At 40.3% G+C, this 18,619-nt stretch overlaps 1 protein-coding gene across 1 annotated transcript; it reads right to left on the bottom strand.

The window, feature by feature from the left end:
- Nucleotides 1–1,921: 1,921 nt before the first annotated feature.
- On the bottom strand, nucleotides 1,922–4,272 carry LOC138883551 (uncharacterized). The gene is made up of 2 exons (XM_070164244.1): nucleotides 3,979–4,272; nucleotides 1,922–2,080 (listed from the first exon to the last, which is right to left on the bottom strand). Exons 1-2 carry the CDS (start codon nucleotides 4,270–4,272, stop codon nucleotides 1,922–1,924), a joined length of 453 nt encoding a protein of 150 aa, XP_070020345.1.
- Nucleotides 4,273–18,619: the final 14,347 nt, after the last annotated feature.

The following is an 18,619-nucleotide window of genomic DNA, read 5'->3' on the forward strand; positions in this document are numbered from 1 at the left end:
GGGGGGGATATTAGTGGTCTATCATTAGCATATCCTTTTAGAGAATCACGTTATCCCTTACCACTTTTCTAGACTACACATGTCTTCAACAAAATACTCAAACATCATAGCTATATGGTCCTACTCTTGTTTCATTGTATTTAAGTAGCCTCACCATGGCCCTTCCTCCCCCACTTCCGGCGAATGTCCCAAATTTCGACACTGGTTTTGAATTTAGCAACTTGAGGAACATATGTCTCATGTCTCTAGCCCTTGTGTATATGTTCAACTATTTGGGAGATTTAAGTCGCCATGGTATTAACCTCATAAGTTCTTTGCTCTTATTCAGCTTCACGAGGTTGGGATTCAAATTCCTCATGTCAATATCCGTTAGGAGTGTAATATCACTTCGTACACTTATGGATTTTTATAAAGTTTGTTGTACATGGGTCTTCTTATCGTGGGTTCAATTGACTCTCCTTTCATAACTTCTTGTCTCCCATGTGAGACCCGCATGTTTATCATTACTCTCTTGGTCATGTCTTACATATACCACATGCTTATATAACAAATTTTCTTTTACACCTTAGGATCATATACATACTTCCCACACTATCCACATGTGCCATATACGCACGCGTCTCATTTATCAAGTCAATGTCTCTTTGGAGGTGGTAATCATCTTTAACACTTTTCTCGAATAAAGTATACTTCTGGTACTATGTACGTATCTCATATATTCGTACCATTCGTTCAACACGATACATGTGTCATCTCCTTAATATTTAGACCTTTGCCCATTTGTCATGTCATATGATAACATTACTTGGAATAGACGAAAGATCATTCAAACTTACCTTGAACCTTAAAGCACGTGTTAGAAGACAATCTCATAGTCAAGCTTTATCGTACGATTTGGAGTGTTGAAGAAGGGTAACATTCCAAAATGCCCATGTAGCCTCCAACTTATAGATGCGGTCGACAACACACCGATAAGAAGGACTCTACTAGATACGACTCCGAGACATCCTAGGACACTTCAAAACCTTAGTCTCTGATACCAAGTTTGTCACGCCCCAAAATCTGAGGAGTGCGAACGGCGCTCAACCGAGTAACCCCGACTAAGCAAAATTGTTAGGTTTCATAGTACCCAAATTCGTCTTTGAATAAAGAGTAAATGTACACCATTAATCAAATTCTGTAAACATGTCATTAACAATTCTATTTCATTTCCATTAACAACTTCGTTCATAATTTTGAAGATATTACAAGTTTTATACATCATTACCAAACATCAATATTTTCACTTTAATTCAAATACCCGACACTACCCACAACTTGTCTACGGAGCCTCTAAATACAACTGAAGAGTAGTATGGAAATGCCGGCAATAAGGCTCTGGCTATACCTCAAATATAATGTACATGATAAACACATGAAACAGGACCCAGAAACGAAGTGGGGCTCACCAAGTCAGCTGAAAGGATGATGCGGCACTAGCTGCAACCAACACTGCCTGCTATAGAAACACCTACACCCATTTAAAGACATAGCGCCCCCGGAAAAAGGGACATTAGTGCCATCGAATATCACTAGTATGTATAACTATACATCGTCTCATTAGAAAGAACAACCATACAAGGACAAAGAAATCATAAGAATTCAACAAAAGCTTTAAACATTCACTACATCATCAAATAAAAGGAATCACATAGCTTTCACATAATTTCCATAGCTTTAGTTTGGGGATTTTAATATTGTTCATCATCATTCACAATACCACCGCTTTCTTGAGCGGAGTCCGATCACGGCCCGATCGGCTAAATCGTCTTTCAAGACGTTACCCTTATTTTAGTCTCACTTTCTAGTTTCAATTATCATTGCATTACCATCATGTGTGTATAACATGGCGTCCGATCACGGCCCGATCGGCTAAGCCGTTTCACAAGACATTAACCTTTTCCGCTAACCATCTCACTTCAATCTTTGGTTTCACATGTATTAGTTCATCAGCACTTGGGGCCACAATTATCATATCATACTTGGCACTAGGCCATATTTCATAACTCTCATTCCACATCACGTCACTTTCAACATCAAACTTGCAATTTAAGATAATGGGCACATACAAGAGCAATTCAAGTTATAAGAATAGAGGGGAATTCTCATGTTTCAGCATAATAATCACAATTTAACTTGAGTTGAAATCTAGGGAATTTATCATATAGTTCACATTCTTCACATATCCCCAATTACCAAGAATAGAACATTGAACACATTGAGACACACCTTTCAGATATATTCTTGCAACACCAAATCCTTTGAAATAACAAATACTACATAAATCAAATTTCGGACTTATAACATATGCAGGGACACCATGGGAGCTCAATTTCTAAGAAGAGGGGGTTTTAGCTATACATACCTCAAATTCGCCTCTTAATGATACTACAATGATCCAATACACTTAAGCAACTTCAATCTACAATATAACATTCAATGGAACCAATATTAGTAACAAATTCCATAACTTAAGCTATTTAGACATATTATCAAATACCTTGTAGGTATAGATCTTTACATCTCATAACCATAGTATTAGTTCATCCAACTATCACCATTAACCAACAATTTATTCCACAATCATTCCTAACCAATTTTATAACTTCCAACAACATATGTAAGACCATCCATTCACACCCAACCAACAAATCCTATCAAATAATCACCTTTTAATCTCTACAATAATTATATATTTATTCTGGAAACTTATGGCTTTCAATCACCACACCAGGAGTTCCAATACTTAATTCATACTCATATTCCCATAATATATCCATATATGTAAGTCTAAGGGTGTAGGATTTACCTTTTGGATGAAATCTTGTAAAACCCTCCTTTGAGTTCTTGAAGGAATTTCTTGAAGATCTATGTGTTTTATGAGAAGATTTCATCAATACTAGTGTAGGAATGATGGAATTTCACACCAAGTTAATGGAGATTACTTACCTTGAAGATGGGGGGAGTTGAAGGTCTTGAGAGGGTGAAGGAAGACCCCAAAGTTCATCCAAGATGAATGCGTAAAAATGAATCCCGAAATTAGTATATAATGTTTCGGGTGCCACAGGTGGCACTGGGCGCTGCCTGTGGCACTGATTCCAGTATCTCCAAAATTCCCGGCACCACGCTAGCGCACGGCGCTACCCAGGATGCTGGCAACGGAAGAGACACGAAAACGGGTATACTTTCTGTATACACCTCCAAATGATGAACGGTTTGATGCATTGGAAACTAGACTCAAAGAGCTTTAATTTGATAAGTTGTGCATCCCACAAATCCTTATATACATATAGATATACTCGTCCAAAGTGAGGTCTTGGGCGTACTCATTTGGAATATTTAGTCTATCATGCAATTTCCAACTTGACTTAGATTTAGGCCTCTCCTTAGACCCTAAATTACTTATAATATGACTTATACACTTATTACCATATCCAATTGATATCCATTATATCAATAATCCTCGTTTTCACACAAAATAAAATAATTAGCCTACCTTGGTACCACGAAATCTTAAATTACTTAGCAAAATTTTCCGGGGCTTTACATGTATCTGACAGCGGTGGCATTTCCGGACATAATGGATGCAGTCTGTTTCCATAGTCATCTAAAAGTAACCAGCCCGGAGTATCTTCTTTGCTAAGACAAAACCGTTCATATATGGACCGCAGGTCCCAGCATGAATTTCCTCTATAGCCTGGATGCTTCCTTTGCTTTGACACATCTTAATAATCCCAAATCGGGAATCCTCCTATACAGGATTCCTCCGTTGTGAAAGAAATTGTTGGACAATCTCCAAAGTGTGTATTTCTGGGTGATATTCACAAGCTCCGGGTACTCTCCTTTTGCCAAATATTCCTTAATATCATGAAACAAAGGCTTTCCGTCTGCTTCCTCTTCGACATAGGCACAGTAAGCTGGCTGATTATGGATTTTCACTAGAATAGGATCAATGAAATTCTTGTCGGGATGCTGTATCATAGATGATAGGATAGCCAATGCATCAGTGACCTCATTCTGGATTCTAGAAACATGCTGGAATTCCCTCTTCGTGAACCTCTTTCTCAATTCCTGTACATGATGCAGATACGGGAGTATCTTAGAGTTCTTGGTCGTCCATTCTCCTCGTATCTGATGTATAAGCAAGTCTAAATCTCCAATCACTAGCAGTTCTTGAACGTTCATATCAATGGCCATTTTGAGTCCTAAGATGCAGGCTTCATACTCGGCCATATTGTTGGTGCAGGGGAACCTGAGTTTGGCAGACACCGGATAATGCTGACCGGTTTCTAATATTAGGACTGCTCCTATGCCAACTCCTTTGAAGTTTGCCGCTCCATCGAAGAACATTCTCCAACCATCATAGGATTCCGCAATGTCCTCTCCTATGAATGATACCTCTTCATTAGGAAAATATGTTTTTTAGGGGTTTGTATCCTCCATCCACGGGGTTTTCAGCAAGGTGGTCTGCCAGTGTCTGTCTCTTGACCGCTTTCTGAGTTACGTAGACAATGTCAAACTCACTTAACAGGATTTGCCACTTGGCTAGCTTGCCGGTGGGCATGGGCTTCTGAAAGATGTACTTCAAGGGATCCATCCTCGATATGAGATATGTAGTATAGGTGCAGAAGTATTGTCTCATCTTCTAAGCTACCCAAGTCAAAGCACAACAGGTGCGTTCCAATAAAGAATATCGGGCCTCGTACAGGGTGAACTTCTTATTGAGATAGTAAATGGCTTGTTCCTTCCTCCCTATTTCATCATGCTGCCCCAGAACGCAGATAAAAGCTCCATCCAACACTACAAGGTAGAATAATAAGGGTCTACCTGGCTCGGGCAGGACTAAGACCGGTGGTATTGACAGGTACTCTTTGATTTTGTCGAAGGCCTTTTGGTAGTCGTCGGTGCATTTGGTGGCGGCTTCCTTCTTTAACATCTTAAAGATTGGCTCACATATAACTATAGATTGTGCTATGAATCGGCTGATGTAGTTAAGCCTTCCCAAGAAACTCATCACATCCTTCTTGTTCCTTGGCGGTGTTAGTTCTTGAATGGATTTGACTTTATATGGGTCTAGTTCTATTCCTCGGTGGCTCATAATAAACCCAAGCAATTTCCCAGTAGGAACACCAAATGCGCACTTTGCGGGGTTTAGTTTCAGGTTGTATCTCTGCAGTCTATTGAAGAACTTCCTCAGATCTTTTATGTGGTCAGTGGCCTTCTTGGATTTTATAATAACATCGTCCACATATACCTCTATCTCCTGATGTATCATATCATGGAAAATAGTAGTCATGTCCCTCATGTAAGTGGCCCATGCATTCTTCGGGCCGAATGGCATCATCTTGTAATAGTACACTCCCCACGGCGTAATGAAAGCAGTTTTCTCAGTATCTTCTTCATCCATCCAGATCTGATGATAACAAGCGAAGCAATCTACAAATGACTGTAGCTCGTGCTTGGCACAATTGTCAATCAGAATGTGTATTTTGGCAAAGGGAAGTCGTCTTTTGGACTGGCCCGGTTGAGATCCCGGTAGTCGACACAAACTCTGACTTTCCCATCCTTCTTTGGCACCAGCACAATGTTGGTTAACCATGTCGGGTATTCTACTACCATGAGAACCTTAGTGTTGATCTGCTTGGTGACTTCTTCCTTGATTTTTAAACTCATATCAGGCTTGAACTTTCTGAGCCTTTGCTTTACCGGTGGACACATTGGATCGGTTGGCAGTTTGTGGGCCACAATAGACGTACTCAGACCAGTCATGTCATCATACGACCAGGCGAATATGTCCTCATACTCCTTTAGAAATTCTGTGTATTCTATCTTTTCTGATGGCGATAGGTGAATGCTGATTCGCATTTCCTTGACATTTCTTGCATCTCCCAGGTTGACAATTTCGGTCTCGTCCAGGTTGGACTTAGGTCTGTTCTCAAAGTTCTCAACTTCTTTGACAATATCGTCAGGTATGCCATCTTCCTCTGAATCCATGTCCGTTTGTTGCATTATCTCATTGCATGTCACAGTCATTGGTTCATCAAGACAAGTAATAGTAATGTTGTATTGGTAAAGCAAGGAGAGGAAACGATAGCAATAAATATTAATTCATAAGAAAGATCAAAAATGCTTTTGATAAATTGAATAACTATTTTGAACATCGAAGATCTTATTGCGGGAATTGGAAAAATGCGAAAAGAAAATCATTTAGTAAATAAAACAGTGAATAATGTTTGTTTTAGCCTTGCTACCCCGAGGCTCATCGGGCTTTGGTTGTCCTGATGGTCCAATTCTTGAGATGTGCCCCTCTGCTCACAGCCTGTATGGAAGGGCCTTCCCCCCTCCTCCTCCAGAATAACGCAACAGTCCACATCACTGTCCTCTAGAAACAAGTTCTTCACTGCTGCAACTGCTTCTTCTTCATCTGACCCATAAATAATGTCGGCCTGTTGGAAGGTCTGCTCCAGATATGATATTGGCTGCTCTAGTGGATAGTAAGGACCGCGCCATGGTGGCGACCAGTTATTGAATTCTTCCCAAGTGTATTCATATCCCAAACCGAAGGTAGTGCCATGTTTCTTGAGTTTTATGTGTTTAGAGATTTCTTGGAGGTTCTTACCGAGCCCTTTGCCAGGTTCGTACCCACTCCAACTTAGTATACTCTCAATTTTTCTATCCCACCATTTGTCTTTCTCGATAGCATTGACCCGCTCAATGTGGTGGTAAGTTTCTCCACCCAGCTTCCTTCTTCCCTCGATCGCCGGAATGGTCTGGTAACTGTATATAGGGTTGCTACCGTCGCCATGAATGATCACTTCCTGGTGATTCCATTCGAACTTTACTGCCTGATGCAACGTTGATGCTACGACCCAGCAACATGAATCCATGGTCGTCCCATCAGCAAGTTGTAAGATGATGGTACATCAATTACCTAGAAATCAACCTCGAACCAGGTTAGTCCCATCTGCAGGCATAGACTAATCTCACCAATGGTGGACCTCTAAGAACCATCGAAGGATTTCACATTGATTGCTCCGTCCTTTATCTTATGTAGCCCTTTATCCAATTTCTTGAGTATTACAAGCGGACAAATGTTAAGACTGGAACCTCCATCGATCATGATTCTGGTGATGAAATAATCTTCACATTGCACGGTGATGTGCAGTGCTTTGTTGTGCCCTAGCTCTTCAGGTGATAGCTCATCCTCATAAAAGGTAATCTTATGGCTTTCCAGCACTTGTCCTACCATATTAGCCACTTCCCCGCTAGTGATGTCACTTGGTACGTACGATTTATTTTGCACCTTTAACAAAGCATTCCTGTGCGTCTCAGAATTTTGCAGCAAAGAAAGAATGGATATTTACACGGGCGTCTTGTTTAACTAGTCGATGACCATATATTCCTTGGCCTATATCTTCCTCCAAAGGTTGTCCGGACCTGTCTCAATGAGGGGCGGCCGATTGGAGGCCTGCTTGCTTGATTCAGCTAGATGTTCAGGGGTATAGACTCTACCAGTTCTTGTCAGACCCTGTACTGCGACAGTTTCTTCAATCCTGACCTTGCCCTTCCTTCTTGCCTTGGTTGTATTGTCCTAGGGTACAACATTTGTATAGAAGGGCGGCATGGTTGACATTGCCACTAGAATCGGCACGGCTATCCTCGCTTCGAATGGAACATGTGCCTTGGGTGGCAAGACTGCAACCTCAAATGGTGCAGGTGCATTTGCCGGAGGCTTGAATTCAACTTCAATTGGTACCAGTGTCTTTGTGAATGGCGTTGCTTCAAACTCAAGAGGTATAGACATATTCACCCCAGCATCCTCAAACGGTTGGATCTGGACTATGATTGGATTAAGAGTAATTGTTGGTTTCTTTGGGTCATCACCTTCTGCGATCAACCCGATTGATCCCTCGGGATCCCAGTCATCTTCTATTTCAATCATGTTGATACCTCCACCCTTATGGTCTTGCAGAGGTTTGTTGCGGATGTTTGGAACGGGTTCCTTTGCAACAATGATCTTGTTATCAATCAAAGACTTTATTTTGTCTTTCAAGGAGTGGCATTCATCGATGGTGTGCCCTTTCATGCCGGAGTGGTATGCATAGGACTTGTTTGGGTTAACCTACTGAGAAGGATTCTCAAGGGTTGCAGCAAGGATGGGGGTGACATAACCAGCAGCTTTGAGCCTCTCATACAGCTGGTCGATGGGTTCAGTGATGGTTGTATAATGTTTTGGAGGTCTACGATCAAAATTAGATCGGGGTCTAGGGACATTTTGGTGTGCAGGGGGTGATTGATAGTGGGATGGTTGAACATTATAAGTTTGGTAAACATGAGCGGGTTGAGAGTATCTGGGTGAAGTAGGTTGATATGTAGGAGGTGGAGATGACTGATATGTTGGTGGCGGAGCTTGGTATGTGGGTGCTTGGTAATTTGGGGTTGGCTGGTATGTAAGTGGAGGTGTTGGGTAAGCTTGGCATTTAAGGGGAGACTTGGTCCTTTGTGCAACCATCACGGCCCCTACGTCCATTTTCTTGGACACACCACCGGACTGTAAAGCCTTATTTGTAGCTTGCAAGGCCACAAAATTTGTAACCATACCACTTTTAATACCTTCTTCAATTCTCTCACCTAATTTGATAATATCAGAGAACTTGTGGTTCTCAATCATTATCAGTAGTTCATAGTACTGTAGGTCCTGAGCCCGGACAGAGAACTTGTTCATTTGCTCCTCTTCTAAGACGGGTCTGACCTTAGAAGCTTCAGACCTCCAGCGAGTAGAATACTCTCGAAACGTCTCCGTGGGCTTCTTCTTCAAATTCTGGATATAGAACACGTCTGGTGCGTTCTCTATATTAAAGATGAATCTATCCATAAAATCAAATGACATGCCTATCCAGCTTGACCACTTCTTGGGATCTTGGCTGATGTACCAAGATAATGCATCTCCTTTCAAACTCCTCATGAACAGCTTCGTGCAGATCCTTTCATCCTTTCCTACTCCAACCAACTTGTCGCAATATGTCCTCAGAAGGACCCTTGGATCACCCGTACCATCAAACATTTCGAATTTAGGAGGTTTGTACCCTCAGGCAGTTCGACATCAGGCTGTATGCAAAGGTCCTCACAGTTCAACCCCTCAATTCCTTTGCTTCCCTCAATGCCCTGAATCTGGCTGGTCAGTTTCTTAAGTTCCTCGTCCAAGTTCCTGATAAGCAGATCCTTTTCATTGGACTCAGGTGTGCATGAGATAGGTTGGGTGGAGTGTGGCATGGTCTCCACGTAGATAGGAGTGTTATGGTGGCCTAGTGTATGGGTGTGGAAATGGTCGTTTGTGGAGTTTTGAGGTTCTGGGATGAGTAGTGGAGTGTTTTTTGGGGTATGGTAGGTGTTACATTGGTTCTTTGGTGGAGCAGCGTGATGATGAGGCGCGAGATGACTCCGCTGTTTTGGGATATTTTGAGGAGGTGTAGGGTTTTGAGCGTTGGGAAAGTTGATATCTAGGGTGTTGAGGGAAAATGACAGGTTTGCCAGATTCCGAACCTAATCGAGCTCTTCCTAGAATTTCAACAGTTTCTTTTCAAATTGTGACACATTCTCGTTAGGAACCTGAATACTCTGGCCATCAGTGACCTCTACTCGTTCAGTTGTGTTCTCCTTCCTGATGTTGTTTAAATCTTCCATTTTATACTTGCCTTTGTTCTTGCCTTTAATAGGACTAAGAGGAGGAGTGGGTGGAGGGACCCTGGATCTTGTGAAATAAGATGATGGTGCCAGAGTGCATGAACTAACCTTTGGGGAGGGTAATAATAAAAACAAAAATAAAACAAAAGGTAATCAAGTCAGTGAGGATTATGAAAAGTATTGCAATATTTAAATACATAGTGTGGGAATGCAAAACGTGTCCTAACTTGGGAACCTCTTTGTGCCCAAAGTAGGCCTAACGACAAATAGACTTGGATAACTTCAAATGCCAATAAAAGCTTCATTTCATAATAGACGAATCCCAAAACGATACTAAGATAATAATAATAAGTCACTACTGGTACTTGGCCTTATTACATTTGGAAAGTGAGTAAACCTAATCTATTTGGCCTCAGAAGGACCTTCCTTAGGTTGAATGCTTTCGTTGATCAAATCCTCCAGTTCGCGTAGGTTCACCAGTAAAAACGCCTTTGCCAGGTGTTCTCCTTCATTTCCCTTAGTGTTCTGACAATCAGTGACTCTCTTCCTCACCTTTCCTTCCAATTCCAGCAGACTGTATTCCAGATATTCCAACTTTTTGCTAGCTTTGGCGGCCCTCTGTTTCCAACTCATTGATTTGGTCATTCGATGGAAGACTCCTCCACCAGTCTAGCAAGAGTGGGGGCGTGCTAACCATACCGAAACTGGGGACCTCGTGCCTCATTTACTGCAAAACAAAAGGGTTAGACCCTACCCCTACCAGACTCGACTATTTATACATTTATGATCAACACATCGACATTCAGTTCTCAAAATTAATGCACAAAACGTGGTTGCATCCATTGGGATTATGGAAAACCCGATGGACTTTGGATAAGTCTTATCTTAAAGGATCATTATGTGGACGACATAACTGACCCGGCTAGGCTTGACCATGATGCATGCATAATTTAAACAGAGTAAGGTTTCTATAGGGTTTTAGACTAGTACCCTAGAGCGGACAACTTAAGCGGGAAGGCACCGAACTGTCGACTGCACCGCTGATCGACTAGTTTTACCGCAAATAAACCTTTCCAAATTTAGGGGGTAATGATATAGGAAGGGCGCAACCACTCATCAAGCGTTGCTATAGTGTTTGTTTGGCACGAGTGGAGTATGATTATGCAATAATTAAAAGCATGTTGACATGTATTTGCACGTTAAGAAAGCGATAAATACAGCAGTTTCATAATTTAAAGCAGCTATAAAGGAAGGAAACAAGAAAGATATGTCAGTTTTGCTTTTAAAGAAGAAATTAAATGCTTAAGGAATTAAACAAATCATTGCACATAAAGAGGGGTACAAATTCACAAAAATGGTATGAAATGGTAAAAGCCTAAATATCCCCAGCAGAGTCGCCATGCTGTCGCGCCCCCTTTTTCTCGCGAAATCGGGTTTATGACATTTTTGTTGGGACAACCTTTTCATTTTGGGAAAGGGGGTTTGCATTTTTGAAGAGTCGCCACTTAACGATTTATGGTGTGTTAGGGCACCTATAGGGTTCATTTATAACTATGTTTGGTAACCAGAGATAGGGTAAGGGCTTGAAATTATTCTAAAGGGAAGGTGTTAGGTACCCCTCAGGATCCACTAGTGTGGTTCCCGGCCAAACAGTTTTTGTGAATTTGTACAATTAGCAAATAAACAAGTATGGCTCAAATAGTAGGGGATTTAAGTTTAAATACACAGATGTTTGAAAACAATTAACGAAAGTCAAGACTTTAAAAAGAATTACAATCTAAGCATGTTTGTGAATGTAAAAAGGGGTGTCCTAGGTTTGTTTATAATATGGATCACATCAATGCAATACCCGGTATGACACTCCTTAAAGAGGGGCTACATGTAGTATTAACACACCGGTCATCATATCCATATCGACCCTTTTCCGCCCCGTGAAGGTAATTAAAGCGAGGGTTGGTCTCGATCCCTATTGCATACTATTACTCGTTCCTTCCTATTAGTCCCGGAAGAATTTAGGACTCCTATCCTATAAGAAGGGGTTCTAGGCAGACCCTCAAGTTTAAAGGCAAAATGCTAAGGCGACATATAATAAACAAGTAGGACTTCAATTAAGGGGAGCATGGAAGACAAATGAAAGGCTCAGATATACCTCCACACACAGTACACATAAACAGCATGACTCATACACAATTAAGGTCTGAATTCAGATCCTAAGCATGGTATCTAAGTGATAACAACAGAGTCATATTTATAACATAACTCAAATAGGAAGTCCTAATCAGGCTTGCCTACTGATTTTAACATGCTGACAGTTAAACAAAGGCAATTCTGGTTTTTATTCAAGCTAAATTACATAAGGCTTGCCTAGGTGTAAAATCATATGCAGCAGTAACCAGAATGATAAAATAGTTATTTTACCTAAAGCATGTTGTTCTAAATGTTGCAAAGATATGCAGAATTATGACCAGTTTTACTTAAACAGGATAATCAAACATGAGACTGTTTTATGTCCTTTTTCATGCATCAGTAGTTTAACTAGGTGTAATTGCGCGAGATCCTAAAATAGGGTATCTAACGTGCACATATGAAAAAATACAGAATGATTGCAAAATATGCAGAATTCCTAGAGCATGGTTTCTAAGTGCAGGAGTAACAATTTCATGTTGATGTTGTTATTTAGCCTAAAGCAGGATTTCTAAGTGATAAAGTGATGTCAAATAAGATGTTGAAACAGTAAACGAAAGAATATGGTATCTAATGCATAACATGCTTTGAATATGTTGGTCTTACACATGGATTCTAATGCACATATAGGAAATGTAAACCTAAGGCATGGTTTCTACCCATTGATGGTGATAGCATATATAACTACCCTCCCCTTCTCACTAGCCAGCCCTAATACTTGTTTATGGCAGATTATTACAGACCAATACTGAAATGAATTACATTAGTAGAAAAGAAAGGTAAAAGTTACACTATAGAGAGCCTAAAAACAGGCCCAGATTTCCAACACCTGATTAAGACTTCCTCTCTGAGTTATGTAATAAATTACCTCAAATGCCAAGATTGTTTCATAACCTTTCTCATATTTGGGTGGGTCAAAGTTCCCTAAGGACCTCAAGGGATCCCGGTCAGTGCTCACACCAAGATTTCATAGCCAAGACAAAGTAAGTGCAGTGTGGAAAGGCCATCTTTCATGTGTCCAAGTTTAGAGGGAGCTCAAGGGTCCCAAGGCAAGGCTCACACAAAAAGGGCAGAACTTAGTGGTCTAAGAGTAAGGTGAGAGTGTTTGACATAGTGATAAAAGTCTTAGTAAAGCAATTTAGAAGTGAAAAGGTTCAGAAATAGTTTTAAAGATACTAGGAATTATCAGTTTTGAGAAGAATGCTAGGAGTAGGAGCAGTAGTTTTGAAATCATTCTTTGAGAAAAGCATACTCGGCAAACAACCCAATTAACCGTAGAATACCCAGATTTACTTGACAAGCATACTTACAAACAAGGGTGAAGGGATTGGGAACATATAGGTTTGAAACCACATAAATAGGGAAACATTTGATACAACAAATATACAGAACAACTATGAGTCTATTGAACAAATCAGTCATGGTAACAGACATTTAAAACATAGGGAAGAATGCAGCAGGATCATGTTGAAGACAAGAGTTTTGTTGAACAAAATTTGACATACCATTAGGACCAATAGAATGCACTAGAAGACTAAGTGCCTACATGGTTATACCCGTTAAGGGAGGGGTAAGGGAACAAAGTGAACATGTTGGACAAGTATCAAAGAACTAAGTAAAGTCTGATATGATGATTACACATAAGGGCAGAATTTAGACATGCTTAATAACAGCAAACCTAGAAACGAATTGAAGAACTAGTACAGTAACCAGCATGGATGTATAGGCATGGAATACATAAAGTTGAGTTTCAAATTTAAACTAGAGACATACCAGTTAAGGAAGCAAAATGTAGAAAGTAAAGCAAGTAGAGTTCCACAGTCTAGCCTTGGCTTTTAGCCGGCTAGACAAGCAGTTAGCACAAGTAGCAGAGAAGAGAAATTTTTTATGTGTGTGTGTGTTTTTTGAACTAATTGTTTGTGTGTTAAGACTTTATAAGAGAGTCATTTATATAATAGTTTGAAAACTAGTTAAAATAAGGCAAGAATCAATTCTTCAGTAATTATAGAATTCAATATAAAAACTTGGTTCGAATCTCACTTTAATTAAGGAGTCAGTGTAAACGGTAAAGAGCATGTGGCAAGTAAGGAAAGAAATCAACACGGCTGGAGTATAACAAATAAGGAAAGATTTCAAAATAGTACCAGTATAAAGCAGGTAATTAAGGCTAGGTTCAGAAAGTTTTTAAACTAAGGAAACAATCGGTAATAATTAAGTAGCAATGCAGACAAGGCAAGGGAAAATTAATTAAGGCAAGAAACTAATCAAATTAAGTGTAAAGGTAAGAGTCGAGATTTAGTAGCATAGAGTAGTCGATTAGAACCAAATCCATAAAGCCTTAATTAAGGACACAACTCAGTAGAAATAAGTATCATAAAAATATGGTAAGGAAATCAGTCAGCTTAACAGACGGGGCAAAGCTTTTAGGGTTTTGAAAGAAAATTTTCAATCACCATCAATTAAGAAAACCAGAATCGATCAAAAGGGAGTCATGACTCTGCATTTTCAACATATAAATAGAGGAGGTCCACATACGTAGCAAGAAAACATATTCGAAGCATAGTCACAGAAAGAAGCAAGAGATGAACAAACAAAGTGAGCATAGTCACACAGCAGTGACATAAGTAGGCTAGGGATTCAGGAAAACATATTCGAAGCAGGGTAATCAGAGGACTTCAAGTAAGTAGGCTAACACATAGAAATGAAGTAAAGAAAGCATGGTAACCGTCATAGAAGCAAATTAAGGAAAATCATGCTAACATTTATAGAAACAAAGTAAAGAAAATCTTTAAAAAGGCTTTTAACAGAATCAAGTTAAAAGCAGTAAGAGCACAAAATTGGTCAAAACAAACAAGGAAAAAGGTTTAATCATAACAAAATCAGTTAGAACATGCGTAAAAGAACTCCGAGAAACCCTAGTTTTAGAAAAGAATGACTAAAATCGAAATAGTTAGTTAAAACATGATATTTTTAAAGGAAAACGCTTAATAATACTCGAATCACCTCAGATCTATAAAGATCTGAGAAGAATCGAACAGTAACGAACTAGGGTTTTCAAAAAATAGTAGAGATGAAGAGAATCGGTTAAAAACTCATGGATTCAAACGAAAAAACAAGAGGAAATCCTTTCTTACGAACGAAAATGGCCGGAGACAGGCCAGTAAACGAGTTTCAAACCGGAGCAGGTTGGCTTTCCTTGATATCTTCTCAAGGACTCATGAAGTCGAAAAGCCATGGAGTATAGGAGACCAGAGGTGGTCGGAGAAGGCACGAAAACACCATAGGAAGGAGGTTCACACCGGTGACGGCGATTAAGGTTAGGGTAAGTTGAGAGAGAATTTGGAGATGAGAGAGTTTGAGGTCAGCCGTCTCTTAATTATGAGACTAGGGTTAGGGGTCGGGTGAAATTAAAAAGGAAAATGTGTGTTTGGACCGTTGATCTGGGAGATCAACGGTCGAGATTAAAAAGGGTAGGTGGGTTCCGGGTTTGGGTAAGTTTTAATAGGGTATGGGTCGGGTGATTCGGGTGTGAAATTGGGCTGGAAAGGGGTCCGATTTTGGCTATAATTGAAAGCCAAATTTGGTTGTTATTTAAATAGCCAATTTTCTACCATTTAATTTATAAACAATAATAGGTAATTTCTGGAAAATAAATTAAGGTGCGAAAATGATTTAAAATACATAAATTAACAATTTAAAATTTTTATGCATATAGAACATAATTAATTCTTAAAACGGCTAATATTGCAATTAGGTGCAATTTTGCTTTAAAAATACTAAATGTAATTATAAAAATATATAAAAATTAAATTAGCCATATTTTGGCATAAATATAGAAATCCAATAGATGAATTATCAAAACAATAATTTTGGAAATAATTATTGGGGATTTTATGGATAAAAGTGGAGAAAATAAATCAATTTAAGACCTTAAAATTATGGAATAAATAATAAAAACCTTGGACATGCTTATATATGCATATATATGCTATTTTGAAGGTATTTTTCATATTTAAAATATATAGGAAAATATTGGGTATCAACAAGGGTGTCATGATTTGGTAACATAACTTACCCCCGAACTCTATTGATTCGTTTGCCATGTTGGCAGACTCATTTGTAAAGGCACATGCCGGTGACATAAAAGTCGCAACAAGGAAGTCCGATGTATTCAAAATAAATCAAAAGGAGAACGAGATACTGAGGGAGTTTGTATCCCGCTTCCAGTCAGAACAAATGGAGTTACCACCAGTCTCCGATGATTGGGTCGTACAAGCCTTCACACAGGGGCTAAATGAATGAAGTTCGATAGCTTCGAAGCAGCTGAAGTAGAACTTGATCGAGTATCCCACCGTAACTTGCGCGGATGTGCATAACGGTACCAGTAAAATATTAGGGTCGAGGATGACCAATTGGGAGCCCCCTCGGGCTCAGTTTACCCAAGCAAGTTACTAGCAAAGAAGTCAGGAAATGCAGACAAGGGGTTAAGGTCGAATAAGGAAAAATATCAGCCATACATCGAGGATCGAAGGAACGTTTTAAGGCGTAACATACCTCGGGATGATCGAAGAGCGGATCGAGGTCAAAGTTCCCGAGGGTTGATGAGCAAAATCGGGTTTGATAGGCACTTGGGGTTGATAGAGGCACCCTGATTATCGGAGTACAACTTCAGTGTTGATGCCTCGGGTATCGTCTCAGCCATTGGCAAAATTAGAGATACTATATGGCCCAAGCCTATACAGACCGATCCTTCCCAAAAGAACCCCAACTTGATGTGCAAATATCACGGTACTCATGGGCATCGGACTGAGGATTGCAGGCAGCTTAGAGAGGAGGTAGCTCGGTTGTTCAACGAGGGGCATCTTCATGAATTTCTCAGCGACCGGGCTAAAAACCGCTTTCGAGAGAGAGATGCAAACAGGAAGAATGAACCTAAAGAACCTCAACATGTCATTCATATGATTATCGGTGGAGTCGACATCCCACAGGGACCTATATTCAAATGTACCAAAGTATCCATCACAAGGGAGAAATGGGCTCGGGACTACATGCTCGAGGACACCCTCACATTCAGCGAATAAGACATCGAGGCCTTATCTCAGCCTCATAACGATGCTCTGGTAATTTCTATCCTTTTAAATAAAGTTCAAGTTAAACGTGTTCTCGTGGATCCAGGTAGTTCGGCAAATATAATCAGGTCAAGGGTCGTGGAGAAACTTGGGTTGCTCGGTCAAATCGTACTAGCATCTCAAGTCTTGAATGACTTCAACATGGAAAGTGAAACGACGAAGGGGGAAATCTTTTTTCCCAGTCAATGTGGTCGGAACCATACAAGATACCATATTTCATGTCATCGAAGGTGACATGAGGTATAACGCTTTACTTGGAAGGCCGTGGATCCATAGCATGACGGCGGTGCCATCGACCCTTTATCAAATGATGAAGTTCCCAACAAAGGATGGCATAAAAATAGTATATGGAGAGCAGCATGCGGCTAAGGAGATGTTTGCAGTACATGACTTGGCACCGGTATTGACACCATCCGCATTGGAAAGGCCAAAGGACAAACAGGTGGCCAAATAGCAATCACAACCCATACCCTCGGTTGAGCCTGAGGGATAGGTGATCGATAGACGGGTGGTCGAGGACGAAGAAGAAGATTTCCTCATCCCCTAAGCCTTCGTTGCCCCTGAGGAATCGGATGCGACGAAGTCCACAATCGAAGAACTCGAGTAGGTTGTATTGATTGAGCATCTTCCACAACAAAAGGTATACCTGGGAACGGGGTTAACCCCCGAACTCAGGAAAAAACTCATTCAATTTCTTATCAATAACATTGATTGCTTCGCCTAGTCCCACTTAGATATGATAGGGATCCCACCCGATATAACTACACATCGTCTAAGTGTCGATCCCAGATTTAAACAGGTAAAGCAAAAGAGGAGACCTCAGTCCAAGGTAAAGCATGCATTCATCAAAGAAGAGGTAACCAAACTTCTCAAAATAGGATCCATTAGGGAAGCAAAATATCCCAAATGGCTAGCTAACATGGTGGTAGTCCCTATAAAGGGAAATAAACTTAGAATGTGTGTAGACTACAAAGATTTGAACAAAGCATGCCCAAAAGAATCTTTCCCATTGCCCAATATGGATCGTTTGATCGATGCTACGGCCGGCCACGAGATCCTTACTTTTCTCGATGCCTACTCCGGGTACAATCAAATTCAAATGAACTCGAAGGAACAAGAAAAGACTTCGTTCATCACGAAGTATGGTACATATTTTTATAATGTAATGCCTTTCGGGCTAAGAAATGCAGGAGCCACATATCAACGCTTAGTTAATAAGATGTTCGAACATCGAATAGGCAAATCTATGGAGGTTTATATTGATGACATGCTAGTAAATCCCTGTGCGCAGTGGATCATTTAACCCATTTGCAGGTGACGTTTGATATCCTAAGAAAGTACAACATGAAGCTCAACCCTGAGAAATGCACTTTTAGAGTTGGCTCAGGCAAGTTCTTAGGCTTCATGGTGTCGAACAACGGTATCGAGATCAACCCCGATAAAATCAAAGCCATCGAGGAAATCACTGTAGTGAACAATGTGAAAGACGTACAACGGCTGACTGGACGGATAGCTTTCCTAGGCCGATTTATCTCAAGGTCATCAGATCGGAGCCATCATTTCTTTTCCCTACTCAAGAAGAA

The sequence above is a fragment of the Nicotiana sylvestris genome, chromosome 12 (genome assembly GCF_000393655.2).
Source record: "Nicotiana sylvestris chromosome 12, ASM39365v2, whole genome shotgun sequence".
NCBI classification, from domain to species: domain Eukaryota; kingdom Viridiplantae; phylum Streptophyta; class Magnoliopsida; order Solanales; family Solanaceae; genus Nicotiana; species Nicotiana sylvestris.

What these genes read in the sequence shown, in the direction of transcription:
- LOC138883551 (XM_070164244.1), bottom strand. Translation starts at nt 4,272, where the DNA reads ATGGCCGAGTATGAAGCCTGCATCTTAGGACTCAAAATGGCCATTGAT. An exon ending in ATTTCATTGATCCTATTCTA is followed by an intron (nt 2,081 to 3,978) that starts GTGAAAATCCAT and finishes TTAAATTGCAAG; the next exon opens with TTTGATGTTGAAAGTGACGT.